At 32.9% G+C, this 12,666-nt stretch overlaps 1 protein-coding gene across 1 annotated transcript in view; it reads right to left on the bottom strand.

Moving 5' to 3' along the window:
• Positions 1–12,666, bottom strand: part of ERBB4 (erb-b2 receptor tyrosine kinase 4) — a 1,131,344-nt gene that overhangs the window by 218,932 nt on the left and 899,746 nt on the right. The window contains exons 17-19 of the mRNA XM_060152176.1: positions 10,141–10,273; positions 5,804–5,926; positions 1,069–1,167 (exon numbers count right to left, since the gene is read on the bottom strand). Of these exons, the coding sequence (XP_060008159.1) occupies positions 1,069–1,167; positions 5,804–5,926; positions 10,141–10,273 (355 nt within the window). The remainder of the gene's footprint in view (positions 1–1,068; positions 1,168–5,803; positions 5,927–10,140; positions 10,274–12,666) is intronic.

Below are 12,666 nucleotides of genomic sequence, written 5' to 3'. Positions count from 1 at the left end.
GCCCTATATAAGATGAGTATAGCATTAGACCCAAATAAATTATCCAGCGCCACAAACTGAGCTCCTATAAAACTTACGAAAGAGCGTACAAGAGAAAAGGATAGAAAAACATAGCAATTTGTCTTTTTAAAAATCAAAGTGCATATTCTTTTACATGAAGGTCATTTGAAAATCAAAATCATTCTTATTACTGAAGACATTATGCTAAAAGATAGAGAAAGAATACATATGGGTCTTTGACAGCACCTCTGGCAAGATATCTTGTGTTGAATGTGAAAAAATAACAGCATGCTACATACATAGTTTCACCTGTTGTACCTTCTGAAATTTGCTGAGCAGCTCAATCCACAATTATTGCTAGGGGAACTCTTAAAGTTTGGTTGACCTTATAAAGTACTTTCATTCTTCAGAACTCTTATTATTCTTTAGTTGGAGCATTTTACCTATAAGGTCTTGTCTTATGAATATGAATTGAAAAAAACAAGTTTCAATGTGTAATTATCTGAGTTAGTGGGTTCCTAATTAAATTTAACAGCAACTAACTCACTATCAAAACTAATCTTGATTGATGTTTTCAAGTAATATATCATAACAACAATAAAATAAAGCAGTCTGATTTTCCAAATCATCGCCACTACTCTCAAATGCAGTCTGGCATAGTAGTTAAACACATGGCCGTTGAGGGCAGGATTTGGTCAGCAAGCCAAATCTGGCTTTTAGCTTGCTTGTGTAAATAAAGTTTTACTGGAACACATTCATACCCATTCGCCCATTCCTGTGTTTTTTTGTTTTTTGTTTTTTGTTTTTTTTTTAATTGTCTATGGCTGCTTATCTACTAAAAGGAGAGAGTTGAGTAGTTGTCACAAAAACCACATTGCAGGAAAAGCCTGAATATTTATTCTCTGGTCTTTTAAGCGAAAGTTTGCTGACCCTTGCTCAAGCCTTTAATTATAAGATTATACCATTTCCAGAGAAGACACTTTGAAGTTGGAGTCTTTTTTTTTTTGAATTCTAAAAGCAGTCTATTAATAATGGATAAAAACGTGATTGCCTGCTGTCTGTACTTACATCCATAAACTCCACATTGGCTTTGGGACCAGTTGTTTCATTAAGAATCTTAATAGCCACAGGAATCTTCACTGTTTCTCCTTCAGGGACCCAAATACCCTTGGGAGGAAAAAAATCACATTAAATCTATATTAAGACATACAACATTTAGACCAGAAACAAAATTTGATTAAACACTTGACCTATTAATACCTTAAAAAATAATTTAGAAGTTCCATATTTTGTCATTCAATCAACAAATGTTTTTCAAGCACCTGTTATATGTTGCAAATTACTCAGCAACTTTGTTTTCTGCTTTCATTACCTGAAGGTGGATCATATGTGTATTCTGCTTTCAAGGTGTTTACGCTATTATCAAGTTCAATTTGTGTACATGAAAAAGGCTTTGAATAGTAAAAAAAAAAAAAAAAAAAAAGAAGAAAAAGAAAAAACGTTGAAATAATGATAATATTTGACTTGGATGATATCATCAACTTCTCACAACTTTGAGAAAGCTGTTCTGATTTTTGAACTTCAATTGTCTTATTTGTAGTTTAGAAGACTGGGGTAATTAATGTTGGAGGTTCTTTTCAGCTTTAACATTATCTAATTATTCTGCAACTAAAAATAAAATGAAATAAAAAAGCATATTCTTATGTATCAAAATTCAGATTGATTTAAGAATTAATTTTCTAAGGTTGATTGTTTAAGAATTAGTTTTCAGGGCTTCCCTGGGGGCGCAGTGGTTGAGAGTCTGCCTGCCGATGCAGGGGACACGGCTTCCTGTCCCGGTCCGGGAAGATCCCACATGCCGCGGAGCGGCTGGGCCCGTGAGCCATGGCCGCTGAGCCTGCGTGTCCGGAGCCTGTGCTCCGCAACGGGAGAGGCCACAACAGTGAGAAGTCCACGTACCGCAAAAAAAAAAAAAAAGAATTAATAGTTTTCAAAGGCAAGTACTAGGGAGTATTGAGCACATATTAATTTGTCTATATTATTTAATATTCAAGGATTTTTATTATTTCTGAAGTAATATAAAATATTTATATTAGTCACTGAAAGTTCTCTCTTCCTCTAGAGACATAATTATATTCAAACAGGACCTGTGCATTGTGGGAAAGTATAAAGTTGGCAGGGTTTGGGTAAAGTACAACTTTAGCTAAATAACAGCATTTCTGAGTAAACAATTCAATCATCTGAATGAGGATAATGATACTGGTAATACAGGGATGCATAGAATATACAAGAATATTTTTTTTTAAGTGTATCGTCCCAAAGGAACACAGAAGCAGATATGAGGTTACATGCAAAAAAAAAATCTCAAATTTTAATTTATTAGCCTTGACATCAAAAATGTCTTCTAAGGACAGTTTTAACATTAAAATGAAAAGAAGAAAAAAAATAGTCTACTATTCCTGAGCAGAACACCTCCACTTCCTGTTTTTCTTAATATCAGCTGGTTGTAGTTATAAAGAAAATATTTTTAAAAGTTTTTCACTTAGTACTTCTATGCTAAGACATATGTATTTGTGTTATCCAAAGTGGTAATAATAGAAGACCTAAACACAAGAATTATTAAAAAGTCAAAATAATAAAGAAAAAAAGACTTTAACCTTTAGAAGGTGAATTTAAGGGTTATGTTCTTAGAGTGAATAGGGAAAGCTATATGTCAAATGCAAAATAATAAGCCAAGTTCCCTGCAGTATATTTTTTTTTGTAAATTATTAACGTAAAAATGAGAAAAAAAAAGCCCAAGACCCATTTTCTTTTTGATGGTACTAGGGTGGAGAACAGGCTTACCGTTATTTAAAAAAGTAACAACAGAGGGGGTTACCTTATAAAGATATAGCATCAATATTAAAATATTCCTAAAGTATACTTTTGAAATAAGAATATACATTCAGTGTGAATTAATTTGCACTGCTTTTTAAATTAGTATAGTCATTATTTTCCAGGCTCCATCAGACCACAGTTCAACTATGCTGATACCATGATATTGGTTCAAATCTTTTATGTTTAAACACAGTGTATCTTCAACCAGAAGGAAACATTAACCAAGTAATTGGCTAAGCCAACTTGAATTTCTGTGGTCAAGAATAATTCTTTAAAGTTTAAGACAGTATGTCCTTGTAAGAACTAACATATTAATTAAAACTTAGGGTCAACAATATACACTGTAGGCATAAATTTAAACATACTTATGGAACTTTCAATAAGCTTTTAATAGAGGTAATTTCAATACATGTGCAACACTCTTGGACAGTGGGCAAATAAGTGTTGTTAAAAATATTAATAAAGCTTTATTATTAAATAATAAAATATTATTAATATTTTACCTTCTGAGGTCACTAGATAATATTTAGTCTTGAGTTATATGGTATTCATGATTTAAAATAAAATTCAATTTCTAGACTGTACCATCTTTAAAAATACAACCATGACTATATGCAAGGTACATGCCAAGATTGAGTTACTTTTAAAATGGAAGTCCATTTTTTTCCTAGCACAATAGAGAAACAGATAGGATACCTTGTGTCTCTTTAAACATAAAAAGGATTTGAAGACTAGAAGGTATCAAGTCAGTCTAGAATAGTTTATATTCAAATTAGGTACTCAGCTAATATATTTTTTTTAATTTTTATTGGAGTATAGTTGCTTTACAATGTTGTGTTAGTTTCTACCATACAGCAAAGTTAATCAGCTATACATATACATATATCCTCTCTTTTTTGGACTTTCTTCCCATTTAGGTCACCACAGAGCACTGAGTAGTGTTCCCTGTGCTATACAGTAGGTTCTCATTAGTTATCTATTTTACACATAATATCAATAGTGTATATATGTCAATTCCAATCTCCCAGTACATCCCACTCTCCTTTCCCCCTTGGTATTCATACGTTTATTCTCTACATCTGTGTCTTGTCTGTGTCTCTATCTCTGCTTTGTAAATAAAATTGTCTACACCAATATTTTTAGATTCCATATATATGCATTAATATACAATATGTTTTTCTCTTTTTGACTTACATCATTCTGTATGACAGTCTCTAGGTCCATCTACGTCTCTACAAATGACCCAATTTCATTCCTTTTTATGGCAGAGTAATTCCGCATTGTATATGTACCACATCTTCCTTATCCATTTCTCTGTTGATGGACATTTAGGTTATTTCCATGTCCTGGCTACTGTAAATAGTGCTGCAATGAACATTGGGGTGCATGTGTCTTTTTGAATTATAGTTTTCTCTGTGTATATGCCCAGTAGTGGGATTGCTGGGTCACATGATAGTTCTATTTTTAGTTTTTAAAGGAACCTCCATACTGTTCTCCACAGTGGCTGTATCAATTTACATTCCCAACAACAGGGCATGTGGGTTCCCTTTTCTCCACACCCTCTCCAGCATTTGTTGTTTGTAGATTTTTTGATGATGGCCATTCTGACCTGTGTGAGGTGATATCACATTGTAGTTTTGATCTGCATTCCTCTAATAATTAGTGATGTTGAGCATTTTTTCATGTGTTAGTTGGACATCTGTATGTCTTCTTTGGAGAAATGTCTATTTAGGTTTTCTGCCCATTTTTGGATTGGGTTGTTTTCTTTTTTGTTATTGAGCTGCATGAGATGTTTGTATATTTTGGAGATTAATCCTTTGTCAGTTGCTTCATTTGCAAATATTTTCTCCCATTCTGAGGGTTGCCTTTTTCATCTTGTTTATGGTTTCTTTTGCTGTGCAAAAGCTTTTAAGTTTAATGAGGTCCCATTTATTTTTGTTTTTATTCTCATTACTCTAGGAGGTGGGTCAAAAAACATCAGCTAATAATTCTGAATTTAATTGAACAAAATATGCAGAACAAAAGATTAAGAAACTTTTGCATTTTGACCATAGAATAAAAGTTTTATTTTAAAGAGATTACATTATTTTTGGAAAATTCAAGAGAGAAAATTAAGGTTTATATTCCAATTGTTAATAATTTCCATTAAATAAATCTGTCTTAAATATAAGAAAATAACATTTTAAGATGTAAAGTTCTTAAGATCTGACATATTTTAGCCAACATATTTGTAAAAATGTAGGCTTGCATATAGCTTTGAGAAACTTGTTAAAGCAAATTTTGGGAATTGAAGTAATGGACATTACAAGAAGGATTTAGTACTATCCCAACAGAGCTTCTTATTCTTGTTGTTTACCATTAAAAATAAATTTCACCACAATTAACCTTGGGCCTGGCCTTTGAATTGGTTTTGTAATTAAGTTAAATAAGTAAACATGCAAATGCTATCATTCAAGCTCTCCCTTTCCAGAAATATCTCTCTTATTAAAAACCCATGTTGTTACCCTCTCCTTCTAGCTAACCTGAACTTAGAGAAAAGAAAGAAAAGCACATTGCCCAGGTCTCTCGGGGATCTCCTCCTGTGTAGGGGTAAAGGTAAACGGGTTGGATCTGGGTATTTTGGAAAAGAACAAATTTGCCAAAGGGAGATGATATCAAAAGGAGCTCAGAAGGCATTCAGAGAATGAACAATATTTTGGCTTTGCATCCTTGTTTCCTGCTTTCTCATAACTGTATCCAACCCAGTTTAGTCAATAAAAATTAATGAATTCATTTGTTCAGCAACTTCTCAATACTATAAAGATTTCTCCTCTCTGAATATTAAAGAGGAAGTTAGGTTGGCTAGAACAATAACTTTGGCTATTATTTAAAACAAATCTGAAACAAAACTGAAAATAACTGATGGTATGTGTTATTTTCTACTTACTTTATAAACAGTTCCAAAAGCACCTGAACCAAGTACTTTTACTCTTTTGAGCTCAGTTTCTTTCAAAATACGTAGTTGAGCTTGATTAGGCGCCGTACCACTGGGTGTTAAGGGTTCTACCAACTACAAAGCAAAAAGAGTACAGGTTACACAACTTTCGATCCAACAATCAGTGTTCCTCTCTTTTTCTCTCTGGTTCACTTTCTCACACATAAAAAACACACACAAGGCCACTTTTCCTTGACAAACAATATGTTTGTCAAATGGATCACTCACAATTCCTTCTGACCCTACCCTTTCTCTTCTCATGCTATTCACCTGGGTGAACACAAGTAACAAATGTGTACCTACCTTGAGGCATACTAGTCTAGGGGATTTTTTTCCCACTTTTTATAGAAATTTAGAGACTAATTAGGGGCTCTTAATTCTACTTTTTCATGCTCCTTCCTTTTGGAAAACTTCATCTAAGACTTAGAGATTTTACTTATGCCAGTGTACTCTATCAAAGTTTTTTTTCATTTCAGGAAATTCGATACATAAAAATTAAAAAAATACAATTTTTAAAAATTAAAAAAACTACCTTCTTATCATTTAATACCTAGCAGGGAAGTCAGGACAGACATGTCAGAAGAGAAGAAAACAAGTTAGCACAATGTCACTAGCCAAGACAGTGTTTCTAAATCTTTCATGTACATATGAATTACCAGAGTTTTTTGTTAAAATGCAGATTCTGGTTCAGTAGATATGGATTTGAGGCTGAAATCTGCATTTTTACAGAACTCCAGGAGATTCCTCTTTATGATGATGGTCCTTGAACACATTTTAAGTAGCAAGGCCCTAGAGCACCTTCTAGGTTAAAAATTCTAAAATGCTATGAATTGATTCTAGATCATAAATGAATTCTATGAAATGCAGAGGAATAAAATAACCACTGGGGAGTGAGGTTTGCTTTTTGTGGCTCCTAAAAGGAGGAACACTTTAAAATTGGTCTTGAGATAATAAAAATGGATGGACATGGGGGAGGACACTGCCACCAGGAAGAACAGTTTGGACACAGTATCAGGGAGAAGGACAGGTCTGAAGGGTGAGATTAGAGTGGGAAATACCAGTTCCTAAAGTGGGCTGGGTAGCCAAAAGGGGTAAAATTAGGCAGATAATTTTAGATGTCATAGTTTAGATGCCATTTCCAGAGAGGATGGGTAAGCAGGAGAAAGGTATGTAACTGTGTGCCAATTTCTTGACTATGTGAATACAAAAATGTAGACAGAAGAGAGACCCTGGGTACCAAAAAGTTTATACTGTATGTTAAAATTTTAGAGTTTTATCTATGCTTGAGGAAAAAGGCAAGTCAGAGAAACAAGAGCTTTTTTAAAATTTATTGTTAAGTTAAATAAAGGAACTAAACTTTAAACACAGACAAATAGCTTGTTCTCCCTCAGCATAAGGAAATAATTAAGGCCTACTCCTACTCACATTGTCTTGAAAACCACCACAGTATTTCAAAATGTCTGTTTATAAGGCTAACTGCACTGCGGTCCTCAGCTTGGTTATTATTATCATGCTTCTGTGAACATCATGGTCTACTTAATTAGCTAAACAGAATCTTGAATGTAGGTAAAGTTTAGGGATGTTAGCAAGAATTTGGGAAAGGTGATAAGAATTATAATATTCTTAAGCTATTTTTTAACAGTCTGGCAACTAATACACTTTTATTTCAATTTCAAATTTATCTTGTAATAATGCATATAACTGCATTCAAGTCCCATAAATCTCAGAAAGAGTCACACAATTCTTTAACAAATCTGAAAAAAATCTCCTGCAGAGGATCCCATTCATTTGAATCCTGCTGTGCAGAATTTCTTTCATAGATTTTGATACACATACTATGTATACAGTAAGAAACTTTTATAAAAGTTTAAAAGTTATAAAACTTTACAATCATATACAAAAGTCATACAAAAATCATATGCAAGATTGGGGACTGGATTTTAGCAGTTTAGGCTAGATAGACTTAAAAATGTATATACACGTATTATATATAGGCATATACTGTGCAATAATTTCATATTTTGAAAACTTTACAATTCTACCCGCAATTTTATTAAGTATCATTCAATTTATTTCTACAAACACATTTTTTTCCCCAGGAATTTGAGTATTATACCATTAAAAGAGCACAGTTTTATTTTATGACCCAGTATGGTAGAAAGACAATTGAGTTTAAATTTGTGGGTTTGTATATCATTGTTGCCACTTACAGGCTTAGAACACAATTTGCCTTTCCTGGCCCTTCATTTCACACCTGTGAAATTGGTATACCAATAATTATCTTAGAAGATTGTTAAAGGATGAAATGGTATATACATAGGTGGAAAACTCTGGAACATTACCTGCCACAATATAGGCACCAAATCTGTCACTCTTCAAGGGATAGGATTATATCTCATTAATACATTTCTAAATCACAGCATCTATCAAAGCATTAAGCTTATAGTGCATCTCAATAAGTGTATATTGAAAAAAAGATTTTCTACTTTTATGCATGCAACAGAAAAAAGACAATCTGGGTCAACATGATTTTGTGAAGCGTATCAATTTTAAAAATCTTCCAACAACATATCATGTTTTAACAAAGTTTTCACATCTGAGGCAGATTTCTAGCTTCAGTATTTAAGAATTTAAGTTGAACCTGTTAAAAATTCCTCTTCTATTTAGATGGTAGAAAATCACGGTTATTTACTTTTACTGAGAGAAAGACAAGAATTCAACAATTAGCTCATTTAGTCCTAAGCTATAACTTTCTATAAAAAATAGAATATGCTTATAAAACCAATCAGTATGTGTTTATTTAGTAATGAAATGCCAGTTTGGAGGGCATTATTAGAAAGCACCATATTAACAGCACAAAACAAAACAACTATTTTCATAGCAATGAGCTTTTCCTACACATAGTTAAGAGACAGAATTTGTCTTCTATTTATTCAATCACCTAAATATCCACTGCTATTCCAAACCTTTAATTCTTTTCCAACTCTAGTTTATTTACTTCACTTTTCAGAATTCTTTCAGTGACTGCTCCAAGCTGTCCATAAGAGAGAATTCTACCTGTCTCCATCATCCTAGCTAACCTGAAAATATGCACAGCACATGGGCTGTGCCCAAACTTTTATTCATGTTCACATGTACAAGGCTGAAAGTGATCAAGTTGATCTTTTGTAACATCCAGTTCAAGTCGGAATCATTTCTATGTTCACTCTGTGTATATAACTACCATTTTTATGCTTGAACGTGTCTACTGATAAGACAGCCCATTTAATTTCAGATAACTTCAATCATTAGAAGTATCTTCTTATATGTAACTGTATAGTAGCTTTCTGAAACTTTCAAATAATTCTATCCAGATTTAACTTTTGGGGAAAAAGAGCTAAAATTTAATTCATTATCAGTGTGACAAACATATGAATGAATGAATATTCCCATTCCTTTCAGTGTTAAGAGGAAAAGTCAAAATGTCACACTGACAGTGAGACAGAAAACAAATGCAAAGAAGGCAGACTGTCTCAGTACAGATTTGCTCTGAAATGTTCAGATAGGCATGGATACGTGTATCAGGAGAAAGAGGTAGGATTCGAGTTGAGAAGGATATAGTAACACATGGTCTTCTGCAATTGTTTTTCCTCTATAACTTTTATGGTGAAAACGATCATCTTGCATGCTAGAGAATTCAGTGTGGCAATACAAAAGAAATTATAGTATTTTATGGATAATTTACATATTCACAATAACATGCATAATATTAAATGCACCTCATAAATAGTGTGATAAGGCCTATGTGATTACAAAACTAAGCTTTATCCTGAAGCTCATCTTTTCACTGCTGCTATAATGAGATCAGTGGCTACCAATTTAATGGCCCTAATTAAAGCATAAATTGCTTGCCAATCTGGCTGTATTTTAAACCAAAAAAATTCTATTGTTTTCTAACATTTTTCTAGTTCTGCTACTGAGATATTCTCTGACTCAGATATTTTCTAGTTCTGCTACTTGTATATCCTAGAGCTTGTTAATGGACCCCTGTCTCCAAAAGAAACAGATCTGGCCCAATATGATAATTTCCTTGACCCCTGCTATTTGCCCTCTTCAAGCCCTGAGCCTGCCTTGACTACACTTATTATATACTCTGATTTTCCATCAACTTTGTATACCATACTATAAAATATAAACCCTCAGCAGGAAATTGAATGGAATTTTCTCTTGGATTAAAAAACTAAGTATCTAAACCTTCTAAACCTAATGAAAATCCCTAAACACTTGAAGAGAAGAAATGAACACCTCACCTCTGTTTCCAGGAATCTTCTTAAGGCTCTTTTCTTTTTGATGCTCTTCCTTCTAACATAAACTGCAAATGTTAGACCCACGATGACCATGATGAAGAGCCCGCCAATGACTCCGGCTGCAATTAGAGGAGTCCTGCCAACCAGAATGGAAAAGTAAAGAAAAAAGTATGAAGAGAGAAAAGACAGAGGAAGAGGAAAAAGCAGTTGGACAAGCCATTATCCACATATCACAAGTCTAGTCAATTAGAAGAAATGCAAATTAAAAATGCATTAAAGCTTTCACAAAACTTTTCTCATGGTAAAAACTGTACCTGTTTTTTGTTTTGCTTTGTTTTTTAGTAATAAACCATGCACAGACAACTAATCTTTGGGGATGAGCAACCACAACATGCCATTTGATGAAAAAATGTAAAATTTGATAACAAAATGAAGAATGTATGCCAAATTTTTGATATAGGATAATTTTAAATCATTTTAATTTTACTTTTATCTATAAAGAAGTAGAAATGCATTTAAATAGTATTGTTGTGGTTTATAATATTATTTTCAACGTTTTCTCTGAAGCAGGCTTTCTCAACAGTGGCACTATTGACATTTGGGGCTGGATACTTGTTCATTCTGGGGACTGTCTTTTGCATTTTAGGATGTTTAGCAGCATCCTTGGTCTCCATCCACTACAAGCCAGCACCACCTCCATCCTCTAGTCATGACTGTCTCCAGACATTGTCAAACGTCTGTCAAAATCACTGCCAGTTGAGAACTACTGTTCTAAACCAAAAATGAGTGGTCTGAGGACCTATGAACCCCACACCTCTGGTATATAGAGATATCAACAGAGAGATGCATTGACAAAAGTGCTATTTCAAACTCTGGCAAGGGCAACTTTGCTGGGACAAAGGGTATGAGAAAGATGAAGACTGGGTCAGATGGGTTTTCAGAGTTATGATGACTGGAGTAAGCATTATTATTAAAAGTATGAATAAGCATCATATACCCATGACAGATGTCTACACACTATTAAATAAAAATACGTAAATAGTATTAAAAAGGGATTAGGAAGAAATTGACTGGAGATTTTTATTCTTAAAATGTTTCTCTAATATATTGTTAGCTAATGTATAATTTTGAAACTGATCACTTTTTGTTTTCCAAGATAAATTTTTGCTTGCTTGAAAAATAATGTTTATGGTCTTAACTTCTTGTTCTAGAGTAGAGTAGTATCTATGAGCTTTCTGTAGTCAGAGCCCTGAAATATATTAATTTCATATGCCATAGCAAGCCGTTCAGAGTAAAACACATAGGTGTTGACTATGAAGTCATGATAGATATCAAAACTAAAAAATAACTCCCTGAATGCTCATGCTTTCCATAGTAAAGTGTTTTATATTTTATATTCCTATTTATAGAAGAACCTACTCTATACAGCTACCCTCCTTCAGAAAAAAAAAAAAAAAATTACTTGTTCTTGAAAGGTAAACTTTTGCTCAAAGACAGATTGGAAATAACGAAAGCAGATGATCCTAAATAGAATTTTTAAATTTTAAAGAGCTCTGGGAAAAAATCTGGGTAACTTCTTCTATAAATTAAGTCATGTCTTTTAAACATTATAACTGTTATATTATTGTCATATAAAACTGCAAAGAAACCTTAAAATGTAGTTCATCCTAAAGGTTGTTTCCTGACAGCTCAAAGTCCTACAGCATACTGAAATGTTGCTATAATTCAACTAGATTTTCCTAAATGGAATTTTCTAAAGACTTAAAAATCTATGCTGAGAAAATTAAACTAAAGTACGGAAACAAACTCATCATTGTGATGTGTTTTGGTGTGTGTAAGATCACATTTTTGGTATGCCAGTTATATGTATTTCAGAAAATATTTTAGTTTTCAACCCAAGGCATAATTTTCAGCTCAACTGCCTAACACATCCCTGAAAAGCCACTACTATAAAAAGAACTGTATTTTTGTTTCCTGAGCCCAATTTTTTATTGCAAAGGATTTATGTATGATTGAGAATAGTCCCCAGTATTTTTTTAATTGTGGATTTGAACTAAACTCTAAACTTCCTCTGCTTATCTATTTTTCAAAAGAATAAATGGTATGTATTTATGACAATATTTGTCAATGTCACTGTAAATTAAAAGAAAATTCTTTTTTTTTTCATTTTAAGAGTGATCACTTCCAATAGAACAAAACAAGATCCCTGACTCTATTTTTTTTTCATCTAATTTGGATGGATATCAGTTATCATATCATTACTACTTAGTTTAGTCATGGCAATGAAAATAAAACATTCAAAAACTCAATAGACAGTAATTTCTATGATTTTTTCTAGTTAGCTTTTAGTTTTGATATTTTCCCTCAGCAGTTCCTTGGTTGACTTGCATTCCTCTAGCTTCTTTCTTCTTTTACCACTCTACAGGAATGATAAAGGTACAACCAACCTGAAGAAATAAAGAACTAGAGTTTCTGCACCTAAAACTAATAAATAAATGATTTTTTTGACATTTTAAGAGGCCAAACTCT

The sequence above is a fragment of the Lagenorhynchus albirostris genome, chromosome 6, assembly GCF_949774975.1.
Source record: "Lagenorhynchus albirostris chromosome 6, mLagAlb1.1, whole genome shotgun sequence".
Lineage (NCBI taxonomy): Eukaryota > Metazoa > Chordata > Mammalia > Artiodactyla > Delphinidae > Lagenorhynchus > Lagenorhynchus albirostris.
The sequence above is the reverse complement of the archived record's forward strand: the minus strand, read 5'-3'. Positions and strand labels throughout refer to the sequence as shown.